The sequence below is a fragment of the Heloderma suspectum genome, chromosome 6 (genome assembly GCF_057233095.1).
Source record: "Heloderma suspectum isolate Gila_16-S chromosome 6, 16-S_ref, whole genome shotgun sequence".
Lineage (NCBI taxonomy): Eukaryota > Metazoa > Chordata > Lepidosauria > Squamata > Helodermatidae > Heloderma > Heloderma suspectum.
The window spans coordinates 110,813,571-110,830,753 of NC_139463.1; the positions used below are offsets into that span (position 1 = coordinate 110,813,571).

Genomic DNA, 17,183 nt, shown 5'->3' on the forward strand with positions numbered 1-17,183 from the left:
GGCCCAGTCAACTGGGTGCTAGCATCCTGAGAAGCATGCCTAACCAACCATATCTGAACTGGCTGGGGAAGATGCCTCCCCCAGTTCTCGCTGTTCCCCTTCTGCATCTCAACTGCTAACTATCTCCATACACTCAGAATCAGTCCTGACATATGTTTATATTACACCAAAGCCCAATCCAGTCCATTCATTTCGTATCCAAATCACACCAAATAAAATAACATTCTTTAAATTAGTTTGCACCCCCCTCCCCACCAGATCATCTGGAATCAGTAGTTTATCTTCAGTTAGAATTAATTTGCAAGTGTGGAAAAGTGCACAAAAAAGAGTGGCTTGCAAGTTGTTTCATGATCCCCTTTTACCATGCAATTAAACTTAGAAAACAAAGGCTTTCATCAGCATCAATGGAAGCTTTTGTTTTCTAAGTTTAATTGCCATGTGGCGGGAGGAATTTCGGGGGGGGGGTGTTGCAGCATGTGGGGAAGAGAGGATCACCCTTCCTTTCCCAGCCAGGATCCCCCTTAAAAATTGTCCCCTGCATGGCAATTAAGCTGAGTAAATAACCCTTCCATTGGTAAGCTGGCTGGCTGGGTCATACTGGGAGTAGTAGGACTTTTTTTTCTGTCTAAACATGCATAGGGTTGCACCTTTAGTTGATGAATGAATGTATGGGTTTTAGCTGACTAATTTCTTGAGTAAATTTGAATGTGAGTAAAAGCAACAGTTCTGAAGAAAGAGTGATACTTCCTTTGCTTTTAAATAATGCAGGTATGCATAGTAAACATATTTTTCAATGAGAGAATGGGGGGAAGAAAAGAGACAAGGGAAAAGAGAAAAAAAAGGGGAAATGCCTCTTTTAAGATTGTGTTTTGCTCTCTGCACTTGCATGTGGAGGATGTTGTTGTCGTTGTTTTAAAAAAGAGAAGTAGTTGTATTAAAAATAGTTGGTTGGTTGTAGACTTAGGGCATCTCTACACCAGCCTAAAATTCTGCATTTAAAACGGGGCTTTCTGCTTCTGTCTTAAATGCAGGATCACCACTGTCTCCCTTTTTTCTGTCTAAACCTCTTAATTCATTTTCTGCATATCCTGGGCAAGTGTGTTCATGCAGTGTGCACCATAATTACTACAAATGAAGCCTCCATAATCACGTCCTCTGAGCAGAGTTAGGATAGGGTTAGAATCAAGTGTGGTCAGCCTGTAGAATGCTGCTGCTGAATCAGTTTAGCAAAGCCCTGGGGATAGGCTGATGTGGGAGCTTGAAGAGTTACAGGGCATTTCTACACCAGCCTAAAATCCTGCATTTAAAACGGGGCTTCCTGCTTCTGTGTTAAATGCAGGATCACCACTGACTCCCTCTGCATGCCCTTCCTTTCCCCCCACCCTTCTCCCCATAGCTGAGTCTTCCATGATCTTTCATTGGTCTCTCTCCTCTTCTTGCCACTTTTCCTCTTTTCACAGAGGGAATTCAAGCTCAACACAACGGGGTAATTTGATAGCTCATTATCTGCGATCTATTTAAAAGTGGAACAAAGGGCATTTAGTGCAAGAGACGCCTTGGAGATTCATGGCGTCATGTAAAGAGCCTGCACACTTCCATGAAGGAGCCGTCTCAATCGCAGGATAAAAGCTCTGTGTGAAGAAAGCCTTAGAGTACACACATTTAAATCAATGGGACTTAAATTAGTCATGACAAACTTAAACCCCATTGATTTAAATGGGTTCACACTAAGGATGACCAGTTCTGAATCCAGCCCTAGTAGACAGGAAGCTAAGGTGGATGAATGGATAGGTAGTTGATGGATAGATAGGAAGAGAGAGAGATAAGCAGGAAGATAGATACAAAGATAGACTGACAGACAGTCGGTCGGTCATGAATTTGGGTTATTAGCAAGTACTTCTAGATGGAAACTCCATATTCAGAGGCAATGTATGAGATGCCCTGAATACCAGTTGAGGGAGGCAGGGACAACACTGGGTGGTGATGGTGGTGGTGGATTTTTGTCTGGCTTTGGGGCTTTCTGAAAAGCTTTGGTTGGCCACCGTTGGCCTAGACAGGCCTTTGGTCTGATCCAACAGACCTCTTCTTATGTAAGGTTTATGTATTGACTGTATTGCTATCCCAGTTTTCAGATGGTTATTGTCTCCCAAAGTGGTTCACCTGAGTAAAAGAGAGAGGTAGGACCTGCCACCAGGGCTACAAACTAAAGAGCCAAGGCATGCAAAGGAAGAAGGAGGGGAAAGGCAGAGGACAGAGATCGGTTCTTCAACTAGGAATGGGGGAAACATTTCTTGGGCTTGCATTTTCAATCTGTGGCCACCAAGTTGGTGTCCCCTTTGCAGTGATGTCATTCCTGGAAGGCAGGGGAGGCAGTGGTCCTTGGTCCCCTGCCTGATGGCAGAAGCTGAGCAAATCCATTACCCCTTCTAATACTCTCTCTGATTGCTGCTTATCAGTTCTTCATGCCAGAGACCTCGTGCTTTTCGAAGCCTCTAAATTCCAGCATGGCGGGTATGAACATCACACAAGAGTTTGCTCGCTTCAACTCTCTCTTCAGTGTGCCTGTAAGTACATTTCCCTCTGGGGGTTACCATTTGTGTTTCTATGGTGGACCATGAATTTCTTCTAACAGCCTGTCCTCTTCTTCCTTCTGTCCTGCTCTCTTTGCCCTCCAGTATTACATCTACTGCTGCATCTTGGGGTTCCTCTCGTGTTCTCTCTTCCTGCACATGAACTTTGAGCTCAAGCTCACCATGCTGACACTTTGCCTCATCGTCTACAACGTGCTGTTCCTCCACACCCACTCGTGGCTCTCCGACTGCTATGTCTCCTGCCTCTACCCTAACCAGGCAGCTCTCAGGTAACTAGTCCTCATGGTATCCACAACCCCCTTTGCCTCTGTAAATGCAAAAACCAACTGGAATCTACTGAATACCTCCCATGGTTAGTGATTCTCCATTACTGGACTGGATGGACTCCCACTCTGATGGACTGTGGTAGCAATGGTGTGGAAAAGGGCAACCAAAATGGTCAAGGGACCTTCGTTACAAGGAAAGACTACAATTATTATTATTTTAGAAAATAGATAACAAGGCAATGGGAAGATAGGCTGGAACAGGGCAAAATAGAGTTTTATCAAACTATACATTGTATGTAGTTGTGGTGATGGACTCTGACTTAGATGGATTTAAAAGGGCATTAGACAAATTAATGGAAGAGGCTAGGTCAATCCATGGCTATTAACTCTGATGGAAGGTCCATGGTTTGAGGAAGTATGCCGCTGCATACCAGTTGTTGAGGAGGAACCAGTGGAGGCTGGTGGCTCCGATGTCAGTGGGGCGGTGAATCCACTTTGGGTTTCAGTCAGAACCAGTCAGAACCCTAAAGGAGCTATCCAAGGTGCGGAAGCACCTTGGATAGCTCCCTGACTGGTTCTGACTAAAACCCGGAGTGGATTCACCAGCCCACTGACATCGGAGCCACCAGCCTCCATTGGGAGGAACAGCAAGAAATGGCGACTGCCTTCATGCCCTCCGTAAGGGCTTTCCCAAGGCATCTGCCACTGCTCCTGGACAGAGATAGTGCAGCCACAGTTATCCATGTCCATAATAAATTCTAGGTTGGATTACTGCAATGAGCATTAGTGGCAGCTGCAGGTAGTCCAGAAGACTGCAGCTAGACTGCTAGCAAGGACTGCGCTAAGAGATCCTATGTTCTCTGTATCGAAAGAAGTCCACTGTCTCCCAGCAAGTTCCTGAGCTCAATTCAAAGTCTGAGTCTATAAAGCCCTGCGTGACAGTTAGGTATGATGGCTGAATGGAGCCTCCAGAGCCAGAGACGGGACCGGTGCAAAATTTTCTCTTGTCTTGCCTGGGGTGGGAGGATGCACTGCCCTCCTCCTCCTCCTCTCTCCCCACCCAGCTGCTGCACTCAATGCCTCACTCCGAAGGATACTTCCTCAAAATGAGACGCTGGCAGGGAGATGGGCCTGGAGACCACCTGTGCTGCAACAGCACGGGCAATAACCAGGGCCACCTCACACAGAATGCCTCACTCTGAGGAAAGACTCTTCAGAGTGAGACATTTGGGCTGGCATGGCTCTTTGGGCATCAGGTAGGTTTATGCCTAGCACTGAGGAGCCCTCTGAGTGAGGCATTGGCCTGTTGCTATAGAGTCTCACCAGCCACTCTCTTGCTGTAGTATTTGCTACACCCACAGAGTGTCCAGTGGGGTTCTCCAGATCAGCTGCTCACCCTGTACTTCACTCTGAGGGGTCCTCAGAGTGAAGTGTAGGGCAGCAGTAGCTGGGCATGCAGACCTCCCGGCAGTGGGGGGCATGTGTGATCTGCCACCCTTCTGGATTCACCACCTGAGGAGTGGGATTCGCCCCACCTTATGGGAGGGCCAACCCTGTTCAGTGGCAGTGTATCAATACTGGGGAGCAATACAAGGAGATGCTATTGCCTTCATGACCAGCTTGTGAACTTCCCAGAAGCATCTTGGAAACAGGATGCTGGACTAGATGGACCTTTATCGTGATCCAAGAAGTCTCTCCATATGTTCTTATGAGGGCCCTAAGACCCCAAAGCAAAGGCTTTGAGCAATATGTGATCTTGATGGCTTCCCCTTTCTTGAATGTTTATTTTGTGTCTATGTTGGAGTGAGCACACTGCCACACCCAAGGTTTCCATAGCTCCAGTTTGAACACACTGGTTTGGCCATGCTCAGATGAAGAGTTACTTCAGTATAACTTTGGTATCAGCCTGCTTTGATCTCATAAACTCTTCTTAGTGAGGGGCAGGTTCAGATAACCAAAAGGCATTCGGTAGCTGCTTCAATGTGTAACATGCCTCTTCAGCTCTAGCCTGTTATTGTGCTGTCCGACTTGGTTCAAGGCACCTGGTGCTAAAATCAGCAAGGCACATACGTACAGGCAAGGACCTGGCAAGTCAGGTCAGGCGATGTCCAGTCAAGGCAAGGCAAGTTCTGTTTGGAGGTGCTGAATAGCCAGGCAAGTTAGTCCTGGAAGGGTCGTCCAAGACCTTGGCCAGCTCCAAGTTAGCTGCGACTCAAACAAGGGGAGATGTCGACTGACTCAGCGATGGTCAAAGTCTTTCTGAAGCTGTATAAAGGCCAGCAGAGGGGGTGGAGTTAACTTGCAGTTAACTCCACCCCCTCAAAAAAGAAGTTTGTTTCTTAAAGGACTACTGCCTGATTTGTAGCTGCTGGCTCCTACAAATGAGTGGGGGTGGTGAAGGCTGTGAAGTGGGAGTGTCCTCTGCATATGAGGTAGAGGCACATTCTCTGTTCTGGAAGGCCGTGGCCTGGTGGGGATTGGAGTAATGGAGGGAGTCTGCCTTAACCCATCCTCTTTGGAGCCAGAGGATGGGTTAAGGCTGGGGAACATGACAGTTACAAAATTTTGCCAAGTATTTCCTCTGTCTGTCTGTCTGTCTGTCTTTCTTTCTTTCTTTCTTTCTTTCTTTCTTTCTTTCTTTCTTTCTTTCTTTCTTTCTTTCTCTCTGGCATTGCCTGAGAGAAGAGTTAACATATATAGGGATTCTCAAGGATTTTGTTTGGTCTGCATTTGGAAATGAACTGACCTGATTCACACTTCCTGAACTAATGTGCACATTGGAATGGTTATTCTTCTGATTCTGCACTTTTCTGAATTTTTGGCTGAAAATAGTCTGATCTGTCCATCCCAAATTGTATAGAAAAACCAGAAGCGTGGCCTCCTTTTGAGCAAGTGATCTGTCTCTACTTCTGTTCCTGAACTCACCCACATTTGACAAGTCAGATTTGGAACGGATAGACAGCATGTCAAGGGGGAAGGGGAATCCCTGCATGACCACTGGGAAGTGGTGGGAGAGGTGTGTGTGGGGGTCATCTCTTTCAACACAATGCAAGTTCACGATCGCTGACTGGATACATGCCCTCTTGCTGTCATGGCTGCTGATGGGTGCCATCAGCAGGATAGTGAAGGTGCCTATCCAGTCAGCAACCAACTGTCCCTAATGTTGCATCCCCATGTTTACAGGTGTAGGTGGGAACTCCCCTCCAACCCACAAACATTCTGCAGTGGTAGACAGTGTTTCTGGCTAGAAAACCATCACATTGGCCAGTGCTAACTAAATTGGTTGTGTGAACATTACTGGAGTAAGGGCTTGTTCCATTCCATTCCTAGGATTCCTTTATCCTTCACAGAGAGGAGGTCTACTTCCTGTGTAGAAAGCAGAGCTGTAGAGAACCCTGGGGTTAAAATGAATATGTTTCCCTGAATATGAGGAAAAAAAGGGGGGGAATGTACTCGTATACATGTGTGTGTAAACAGTCCAGAAGTAGGATGTGCCCTCCTAGATAATCCACCGCAGCAGCAGTACCTAAGACAGTCTGCCTTAGTTCCTGTAATGTCACCTGAGGAGAGGACTTCTTATTGTAGTTCCCTGTGGGTATATTCAGTTCAAGGGGGAGACCTTGAGGATTGCTCGAGATGGCACAAGAATTATACTCTCTTCTCTCTCACTTGCAGGCCTGGGGTGCTGAAGGAGCCCAAGATGATGGGAGCGTTCTCATTCTTCGTCTTCTTCTTCACACTGTTGGCTCTGGCCAGGCAGGTAAATCAGTTTTCACTCCCAGGAAGAGCTTTCATTTTATGGAGAACTGGTTTCCATTTTACGTGAGCTTCCATTTTATGAAGAGCTCATTTCTCTAGTTCAGCATTTTTCAAACCTTTTTCCCTCTGGCAACCCTTCATGTTGACTTGTCAGAGAAGAAACTGCTGTATCACATCCATGGAACACTGGTGTGTTGCAAAGGATTCTGGGGGCATGTTCTGGGGCAACTGTATGGTTCATACAAGCCACTGGTCAGGACTCTTGGGGCCGCACAGTCATCCTTGCCATCTATAATGGTGGTACCATGGAGCTGATCAGAGATTAGACTTGGGGCTTCTTCCTCCTGCAAGCTGCCACAATTTGTAGCTGTTCTGCCTGCCTGCAGCAGAGGGAGCGGTGGGAGAGCCATCAACAATGCTGGGACTAGGTAGGAATTCATTCCGGGTTGCAGAGGGAAGGCAGCAACTGCCTGTTCAAGTCAAGCTCTTCTGGATCCCATTTGAGAAACCCCAGTCTAGTTCTTTGCTCAGCAACAGTGCTGTTATGTAGCCTTACTTTATGAAACTCTTTCAACAAGGCCACTAGCTCTGGTAAGGAGCACTGTGTCCAGCAGCTTTACAGAGGCAACCAAGCCCTACCCAATCTCAAGCAATGGCTAGTCCGAGTGGTTTCTTGGAATCTCCAAACACTTTAGCATGGGTTTGGGCGGGGTGCTAGTTGGGAGATATCGGAACTGAGGGCCTCCTTGGTGGCTGCTCCTAGGCTCTGGAACTCCCAGCTGAGGGAGGCTAGGTTTTGACCCCTTCTCTGTTGTCCTTCCACCAGCAGGCAAAGACCTTTTCATTCAGACAGGCCTTTGGCATTCGAGCAGGTCTGTCGCTGCAGGGGTTTTGAATTGGTTGGGTGCCGTTTATCTGTTTTATGGTTGTTGCATGTAATCATTTTTTTTAAAAAAATGTTTTTACATTTTAATTAAGGATTAATCTGGATTAATTAAGTCTTAATTAATCTTAACCTTAATTAAGTTTTTTAATCTGGATTTTATCATTAGCTGCCTTGAGCACCATTTTTGGGTGGAAATGACAGGATATATACTAAATAAGTAAATAAATAAATAAAATGTACGGAGTGAGAGATGGGTCATTTTGGGAGTATCGTGGCCGGGGGGCGGGGGGGGGGAGATCCAGCATTGTGTTGCCACTACTGGAGTGTACCCCTTGTAGATGAGGTTAGTTGGGGCTAGCTGGGCATTGCACCAGTCGCAAACAACTGCTGTGTGTGTGTTGGATATCCGCATTAATAGAAGTATAGCTTCCAAATCACTTGAAGTACTAGTTCCCCTCTACTGTGTCCAGTTCTGGGCACCACACTTTAAGAAGGATGCAGACAACCTGGAGAGGGTTCAGAGGAGGGCAACAAAGATGATCAGGGGACTGGAAACAAAGCCCTATGAGGAGAGACTGAAAGAACTGGGCATGTTTAGCCTTGAGAAGAGAAGACTGAGGGGAGATATGATAGTGCTCCTCAAGTACTTGAAAGGCTGTCACAAAGAGGAAGGCCAGGATCTCTTCTTGAACATCCCAGAGTACAGGACACGGAATAATGGGCTCAAGTTACAGGAAGCCAGATTCCGGCTGAAGTGAACATCAGGAAAAACTTCCTGACTGTTGGAGCAATACGACAATGGAACCAATTACCTGGGGAGGTGGTGGGCTCTCCCACACTGGAGGCCTTCAAGACGAGGCTGGACAGCCACCTGTCAGGGATGCTCTGACTTGGATTCCTGCATTGAGCAGGGGATTGGACTCGATGGCCTTGTAGGCCCCTTCCAACCCTACTATGCTATGATTCTATGATTTATTGTGCAGTGCAAGCAGCCACCGTTTCCTGCATCTCTTTCTAGGCCAGCTTCCCCCCTCCCCCGCATGCTGCCTCCCCCTTCCTCTTTTGATCATGGTTTGAGTGTTTCCTGTTGTGGCACATGCTTGCCTGGCAGTGTTCGAGAATACATTGAATGTGGCTGAGGAGGTAGCTGAGTGATTAAGGGGATTTCCTTTCTCCTTTCTTTTGTTCAGTGTCTCTGTTCTCACCTTAGTTTGGGGAAAAGGTGCTGCACAGTGGAAATAATGCTGTGTAAGGTTTCAGGTTTAATCCCGGGTACATTGTTGTTTTCAAAGGGAACCAAGGTGGAAAGGCTTCTCCTGAGGCCAGGGACAACCATTGCAAGACAGATCTGAGGGGCGTAATCCAAGTCCCCTTTTCTGCCAGTTTTTTTTTTTTTACTACTTCATCGGTCCATAACTCAACTGTGCCATGGGCCACAGGGGCACCATTCATGCTTTATGAAACATTTATTAGCTCACACATCACTTGGGAAGCTTCTGTCCCAGGTCTGATAGCAGCCACGGTGATGATGGGCATTTCCCCCCCCCCTCGGGATTGTGGTGAGGAAGAAACGTGGTTCCAATGGAAATCACCCTTATCACACCTGCTATTCACTACCACAAGATGTAGTGATGGCCACCAATTTGGATGGCTTTAAAAGCAAATTGGTCAAATTCCTGGATAAAACTATCAGTGGCTACTAGTCCTGATGGTTATGGCTACCTCCAGTGTTAGAGGCAGTGAGCCTATGGGAACATGGGTTGGGGAACATGGGAAGGAGGGTGCTGTTGCCTTCGTGTCCTACTTGTGGGTTCCCGCTTGACAGCTGGTTGGCCACTGTGTGAACAGACTGCTGGACTAGATGGACCCTTGGTCAGATCCAGCACGGCTCCTCGTACATTCTTTTGTCATTAGCCATCACAAAACAGACAACACAATAGGAAGTGACACATTGAAATTCACATTGAGACTGGCCTACTACATGGGTGAACAACATGCAGTGGGGGAAAAAAAATCTGTTTGCTGCTATGGAGTGGTAAATAGGTCAAACTGGGCTTGTTCAAAAGCTACATTTTATATCATTACTGCTCCATAGAGGCTATGGAATGGAAATTAGGTTAAATATAGCTTGAGAACCAGGTAAATTTGACCTGATTACTGCTCTGTAGTGGTTTCCTGCTGAATTTCAGTGGCAAGCCACCAATATTTATGGCTGCTCCGGTGGGTGGGCGGGGGGGCAAGATTTCTCCCGGGCACCAACAGAAGTTTTGACTAGGGTGGGGCGGGGGTGAAAAGGCACCCTGGAGCCTCTACAATTTCCCACCCTTGGGCCCTTGGGCAGTATCCAACCGTGCCCTTCTATCAGCACAAAGCATGCTGCAGTAGCGGAAACTGGGTTCTGAACTATGTGCAAGAGAAGAATCCAGCTAAAGTTATATTTGCGCAAGTGCAGTTGTGCGTTCCATTTAGGGATGTACGAAACACCTACTAAGCTCCGTGCTGGGGCATCCGTGGTGGGGGGGGAGGTGCTCCGTCCCTCCCCCCGGAATCCTCCCCAGCCGGCTCTGTTCCACAGCGGCTCCGCAGAGCCGCTGGCCGGGTCTGGCCGCAGCCGGAGTTCCGGACGTGGCTGGGCTGCTGCAGCTACAAATGTCGGCCGTCGTAGCAGCCGCCATTTGCGTCCTTGCAGGCAGCCATGATAGGCTATGTAAGTATTTACGTAGCCCATCACGGTAAAGGCAGCCACGCAAATGGCGTAGCGGCTGCCATTTGCGTGGCTGCCTTTACCATGATAGGCTGCGTAAATACTTACGTAGCCTATCACGGCTGCCTGCAAGGACGCAAATGGCGGCTGCTACGACGGCCGACATTTGCAACCGCAGCAGGCCAGCAGTGGCCGGCATAGAGACCAGCCTCTGCCATCACCGCCGGAGCTGCCGCCACTGCCACCACCACATCCGCCCCAAGTAAGCTCCGTCCGGGGGGATTCTGCAGGGGGGCAGGGGGCGGGAGGTTGTTCTGCCACAGATTCCAGGGGGGGTGGATTCTAAAGAAAAGATTCTGGAGTCCATGGCAGAATTCTCTGACATCCCTAGTTCTGCTTGTGCAACTGGTTGTGCATCCCGCATGTGCGGCTCCTGGTGCAACCGCTTGCGCAAGTGTAACAGGCCACCTCTTGCACAACAGAAACATTCAGCGGAGCTCTGCTAGCACGGTCTGAGTGTGCGGAATGACACCACTGGATACTGCCCCTTAGGCTAATAGAATAAAAATTCTAAATCTTTGCGCGGCACCTGGACACCTTGAGATGCTTCTTAAATAAATAAATAAATAAATAAGCAAGCAAGCAAACAAACAAACAAACAGAGCCCTCTCAAAGCTACACATGACGGTGGTAGACCTGCGTCTTTAAAGCAGGGGTGGGCAACTTTGAGGGGGGCCTGGGGGGGCTGCATTGCCCTCCTGAACCAAGTGGGGGTCACCCCTCTCCCCCGCTGCTGAAATTGCTGCCACCTCTGCCAAATCTGCTGCAGATTGTCTCTGCGGCAGTGGCGGCATCAAAAAATGGCCATTCTGCTTGCAAATGCACATACTTTGTTTACCAGAGGAATTGTGCTCTTAGGAAGGTCTGGGTGCCTGGTTCTGCTTGCGAACAAGGCACATGCCTCCCCGCATGCCTTCTTTTCAAGCCAAATTGAAAAGAAGTGAATTCAATTGCTTATTTGCTGCAACAAAGCCTATACCGGGGATGGGGGGCTCGTGTTGCCATGTGTTGCCCAGCCCCGCTTTAAAAAAACCATGCTTGCCATAATCAGTGGCCCTTCTCCGTGAGCGCCTGCCAGAGGAAATGAGGTGGGTGGCTCCCAGGAGGAGGGCCTTTTCTGCTGTGGCACCCCGGCTCTGGAATGAGCTCCCTAGTGAGGTTTGCCTGGCACCTACATTGTATTCCTTCCGGCGCCAGGCAAAGACCTTTTTATTTTCCCAGGCAGTTTAGCCTTTTAGCTTTCTAGCCTTTTAGCTTTGCTGTTTTTACATCTGTATTTTAAATCTCTGCATTGCTGCTCGGTTTTATTCTGGTTTTATTCTGGTTGTATTGTTATATTGTGGTTTCAATGCTTTTATATTTTATATTGTTTTACCGTGTGCTTTTTGGTTTTAATTTTTGTGAACCGCCCAGAGAGCTTCGGCTGTTGGGCAGTATAGAAATGAAAATAATAATAAAATAAGTAAGTAATAATCATGCAAAAATATATTTTAAAAGGTGAGAATAGGGCTGAATCTATACATAGCAGTTTCACTGTTATCATACTGCAGTGATAACTATTGGTGCCCACTGGTGTCATGTGCGCCAATAGTTATCATTGCAGTATGATAACGGTAAAACTGCTATGTGTAGATGGAGCCCAGGATGACTAGTTTTAAGAGCGACAGATGGCAGTGGGGCGGGGTACGCAATGGCTTCTTTTCTCCCAGTCTGTCCCTTGATGTCACTTTCCCTTCAGCTGATTACCATTGCCAGAAGTGGCTTTAGGGAAAAGCCGCTGTTGAGTCTTTTGCCCAGAGCATCACTCAGAAGTTCCTTTGACAAATGCGCACGAGATATGGCAGGCTATACCTACTGCGGTGTACACGTGGTCACTGAATAACACAACTGAGCCTGTACACATTTATTCGTTTTCATTAATTCATTTATATATTCCAAAATCCATTTGCATTCTGACATATAAACAGACAGCACACACAGAGACACAAATACATCTAAACTGTTTTAAACAACCAACATTAAACAAATCCAGGACCTGATTAGAACCTTATCATATACCCAAGGGTAGAAGAAGGCATTAACTTGGTGCCGAAAATATAACGACGTTGGGGCTGGGTGGGCCTTTTTGGGAAGATACGGGCAGGATCATGCCGAGAGAGGCACTCTGTCAGATATTGCAGTCCTGAGCCATGTAAGGCTTTATAAGTTAAAACCAGCACCTTGAATCGTGCTCAGAAAAATGACTTGGGGCCAAATGAGAGGATGTGCCATGCACAGAATTAGCAATGCTGTGATGCCTTTCTACAAGTACATTTCAGGTGCTGGAGGGGTGGGGGTGGTGATCCAAATGGGACTTTGACATGGGGATAGGGGGGCTTTAACGCCCCCTGCCCCTGCTGTGGTCCTGATCTGAATTGGGAGTGCTGCCTCTTAGTTCCATTAGGGGAAAAACACCATTTTAGCAAATGTGAGGGTTTTTTCCCATTGCAAATAAGAACATAAGAAGAGCCCTGCTGGATCAAACCAAAAGTCAATCTAGCCCAGCATTCTGTTCTCATAGTGGCCAACCAGGAACCCACAAGCAGAGCATGAGTGCAACAGCACCCTCCCACCCATGTTCCCCAGCAACTGGTGTACATAGGATAACTGCTTCTGGTACTGGAGGTAGCACATAGCCATCAGGACTAGTAGCCATTGATATTCTTTTCCTCCAGAAATTTGTCCAACCCCTTTTTAAAGCCACCCAATTGGTGGCCATCACTACATCCTGTAGTAGTGAATTCCATAGTTTAACTATGCTCTGTATGAAGAAGTCCTTCCATTTATCTATCCTGAATCTCCACCAAATCAGCTTCATAGGATGACCCTGAGTTCTAGGATTTTGAGAGAGGAGAAAAATGTCTCCCTTTCCACATTCTCCACATCCTGTATAATTTTGTAGACCTCTATCATGTCTCTCCTTACCCTCCTTTTTTTCTAAGCTAAACAAGCTGTTGTAACCTTCTCTCATAGGGGAGATGCTCCAGCCCCTTGATCATTTTAGTTGCCCTTTTTTGCACTTTTTCCAGCTCTTTTTAAAATATCTTTTTTTAGGTGTGGTGACCAGAACTGTACACAGTATTCCAAGTGTGGTCACACTATGGATTTGTATAGGGGCAGTATGATATTGGCAGTTTTATTCTCAATTCCCTTCCTAATTATGCCTAACATGGAGTTTGCCTTTTTTTAAAGTGGCCACACACTGGCTTGATATCTTTCATCGAGCTGTCCACCACAACCCCAATATCTCTTTCCTGGTCAGTCACCACTAGCTCAGATTCCATCAGGCTATACTTGATGGGAGTATCCATCCAATCCAGATTGGAATTGCAGTGGGGCAAAGGGTTAACAAAACCATACTCTCCTGCCCCTGCCCCCACATGCAGGGTCCTGATGCAGGTTGGGCCCATCTGCCTGAAACTGATTTTCAAAAAGCCATTCACTGCAGTTGCTAATTCCGTGAATGGTGTTGTGTCTAGTTTGTCCCCTGGCATCCCGCAAAGTTTATTGGACATTGTTTGAATGACTGGTGAGAGCTTGTGTATCATTTAACTTATGTTTGAGACTCACCCAGGACTGTTTTGCTCTCTGTGAGCAGCTTTCTGCCCTCTTGCATTTTCTGTGTTTTAGGGCTTAACTTGTTTGGGGAATGTGAGCTGGGGGATTGGCGTCGGAGAATCCTGTTTTACAATAGGGCGTTGGGTCTGAGAGCTTCCTCATCCCTTCCAAGGACATGTGATTCTTTGACTCCAGCCTTAAAAGATGGTTCACTGATGACTGATTGATTGGTTGGTTGGTTGGTTGGTTCAGTGCTTTACAAAAGGGAAGATTTCTGCCCCGAGGAGTTCACAATCTAACTTCCTCTCTCTCTCTCACTCACTCACTCACTCTTAGAATGAGTATTACTGCCGCTTAGATTTCCTCTGGAAAAAGAAGTTCAAGAAAGAACGTGAAGAGATTGAAACCATGGAGAACCTCAACCGTGTCTTGTTGGAGAATGTGTTGCCCGCTGATGTCGCACAGCAGTTCATCCGCCAGAACCGCCGCAATGAGGTGAGTCTTGAAACTGGAGTACCACAGCCCCATGGTGGAGAACCATGTCTCTGCTTTGTGTGACACCATGGCGTATTTACGTTTATTTAGTCTGATTAGTATGTGCACATTTTATATGTTGCTTTATCCTGTCCCTTCTTGGTTTTTGTTCATTAACCTTTATATCCTAGCTTTTCTCCATGATATACATCAAGGGTGCAGATGCTCAGGCCTGGGGGCCAAATCTGCCCCGCTGCAGTCCAAGTCTGGCCCTCCTGGGTTCACCAGATGACCACGCCCCTTTCTCCTGACCACCATTTGTTTTGTGCTTTCCTGACTTGCCTGGAGGCTTTTGCCCATTCTAAAAGGCCGAAACGCCTCTCCTAAGGCTCAGTTGCTGGCAGTCAGAACGCTAAGGTCAAATATGCTGTTGCTTCTTGGCCGGCCCCCTTTGCATTTGGCCCCACCCCTTTGCATTTGGCCCTGCCTGCCACTGGGATTCCTCTCCAAAGAGCTTCTCCAAAATGAATTTTGGAGGTTCAACACACCCTGACGTTCATGCTTCTCCCACCCATTTTATCCTCACAACAACCCTGAGGTGGATTAGGCTGAGAGACAGAGATTGGCCCAAAGGTCACCCTGTGAGCTTTGTGGCTGAATGGGCGATTTGTCCCTGGGTATCCCCAGTCCTAGTCCGATACTCTAACCATTACACCACACTCCAGGCTGGTCTGAGTGGTGTGGAAGGCTGTGAAGTTATTTCTGTTTTATGAGATCTGCAGGATGAGGCAGGAGGGAGCTTGCTGGGGAGTAAGGGAGCAGGTGAGGAGTGAGATGGGGGGGCTCTCTATGGCACTCACCTCACAGTTCAATTGAGTTCTCTTTAAAAAGGAGAACCTTTTTATCATCAATAAAAATCGTCGAGCAGGGATAGGAAACTGCAGCCCTCCAGATGTCAATGGACTACAACTCCCATCAACCTCAGACAGCATGGCCAATGGTCAGGTGTGATGGGAGTTGTAGTTCAGCAGCATACGATGGCTGCAGACTCCCCAGTGCTGCTCTAACCACTACAGCACACTGGCTCTCATCCTAAAAGAAGATGGCTAGGACTTCTCCCCACAGCATTTTTTGGGCTGCAGAATTTGGATTTCCTCGGCATGGAATTTTAAGGGGTGTCCTGCCTGCAGAGTTCTGATGGTCCCTCTGCATCCTTTCTCTGCCAGCAGGATCTTTACCACCAGTCTTACGGCTGTGTCTGTGTTCTCTTCGCTTCCATCCCTGACTTCAAAGAATTTTACTCTGAATCCAACGTCAACCGTGAAGGACTTGAGTGCCTTCGGCTACTCAATGAGATCATTGCAGACTTTGATGAGGTATTTGGAATTCTAGTACTTCCTCTAATACTCTAATACTTTGGGGTGAGGTGGGGTATGTTTTACCTAATGTGTGCACCACTTTTAAACAGTTGTACACCACTTTTAAATATGAAATCGTCAACCAAAGTGGTAAAATTTCAATGATGCAATAATGATCACAAAAAAGTACATTAAAAAACCAAGCAGGATCCACAGGAATCATTTCCCAAACACCACAGCCAAATATCTGCTGTCTTATTCTTCTCTTTATTTATACCTTTGCTCCACAACTCTGAATGCTAGGGATGCTTTAGGTTTTTTGTTCGCATTTGGAAGCACATCCATCTGATTTGCACCTCCCAACTAATGTGCAGATTGGAACACAGTTATCCTTATGATTCCACACTTCTCCAAATTTCAAAATGCAGTTTTCGGCTTAAGAAATGCCCCCAAATGCACATTAAAATGCTTATTTTACCATAATTGCATATTACATTTTGTGAAGATTTTGTTTTTAACAACAACCCAGATTAATGCAGGAATAAGACAAGACAGACTTAAAACGAACACATGTGAAAATGCTACAGACTGAACTGAAAATATTCAGATCTGTCTGTTCCTTCTGAAGGCTGAATACATGGTTCTTCCCCTAATGTTTCTTCAAATTTAGGTTAGGCTGAGAGACTGAGAGATTTTCTACATGAAGCCTTTCTTGTACACTTCCCATTCCCAACTCTTGGTTGTTTACTGGTTCTTTAGACAATGTCATGAGACTCATGACCCTGCAGTTTCATTTCTGTTTGTAAACAGCACTTTCCATGAGTTCTTTTAGGGCAGGAAAAATGGGGTATTATTTTGGAAAGAAACACTGTTTCCACTTGTATATTTGCACTATTTCTCTATACCACAGTGTCACCTAGAGTCTGTGCTATGTTAATGTTCCTTATGTAGTGCTCAGATCTCAATTCTGCAAAGAAGCTGAAAGTCAATGCAGCAGATTAACAGCCTCATGTAGAAAAGCTCAGAGACTGGCTCAGTGAGTCTCATGGGCTGAGTGAGGATTTGAACCTTGGTCTCCCCTGTCTTAGTCCGGTTCTTCAACCACTGCAGTACGTTGACTCTCTAAAATTAACCTTGTTTGCAAAATGACATCAATGAGAGGGTTAAAGAAACATCTTATGAAATGGCTTTCTGGACTTCTGGAGCTACTGCTGAAAAGGCCCTGCCTCTTATGTGGCATATAAATAAGAGTATATTTGGGTCAGGGCATCACCAACTGATATTAAATTTCAGGGACACTATCATGGGAGAATCCAGTGTCTGTGAGAATAGGTTCCAAGACACAGGGAGATGGAATTGTGCTAAGCCTAAATGGTGGTGGAGGAAATGTGTTTCATGATCCCCCTCCTTCCCCCATGGATCACACCTCCTGTTTTGCCAGTGGGGAGAAAAGAGGAGAAAATGTTCATTCTGCTGCTCCTGCACATG

The 17,183-nt window shown here is 46.7% G+C and overlaps 1 protein-coding gene across 1 annotated transcript in view; it reads left to right on the forward strand.

Moving 5' to 3' along the window:
- Positions 1-17,183, forward strand: part of ADCY4 (adenylate cyclase 4) — a 59,071-nt gene that overhangs the window by 34,034 nt on the left and 7,854 nt on the right. Inside the window, exons 18-22 of the mRNA XM_084808574.1 lie at positions 2,457-2,564; positions 2,676-2,860; positions 6,533-6,617; positions 14,200-14,358; positions 15,567-15,713. Coding sequence (XP_084664700.1) covers positions 2,457-2,564; positions 2,676-2,860; positions 6,533-6,617; positions 14,200-14,358; positions 15,567-15,713 — 684 coding nt within the window. The remainder of the gene's footprint in view (positions 1-2,456; positions 2,565-2,675; positions 2,861-6,532; positions 6,618-14,199; positions 14,359-15,566; positions 15,714-17,183) is intronic.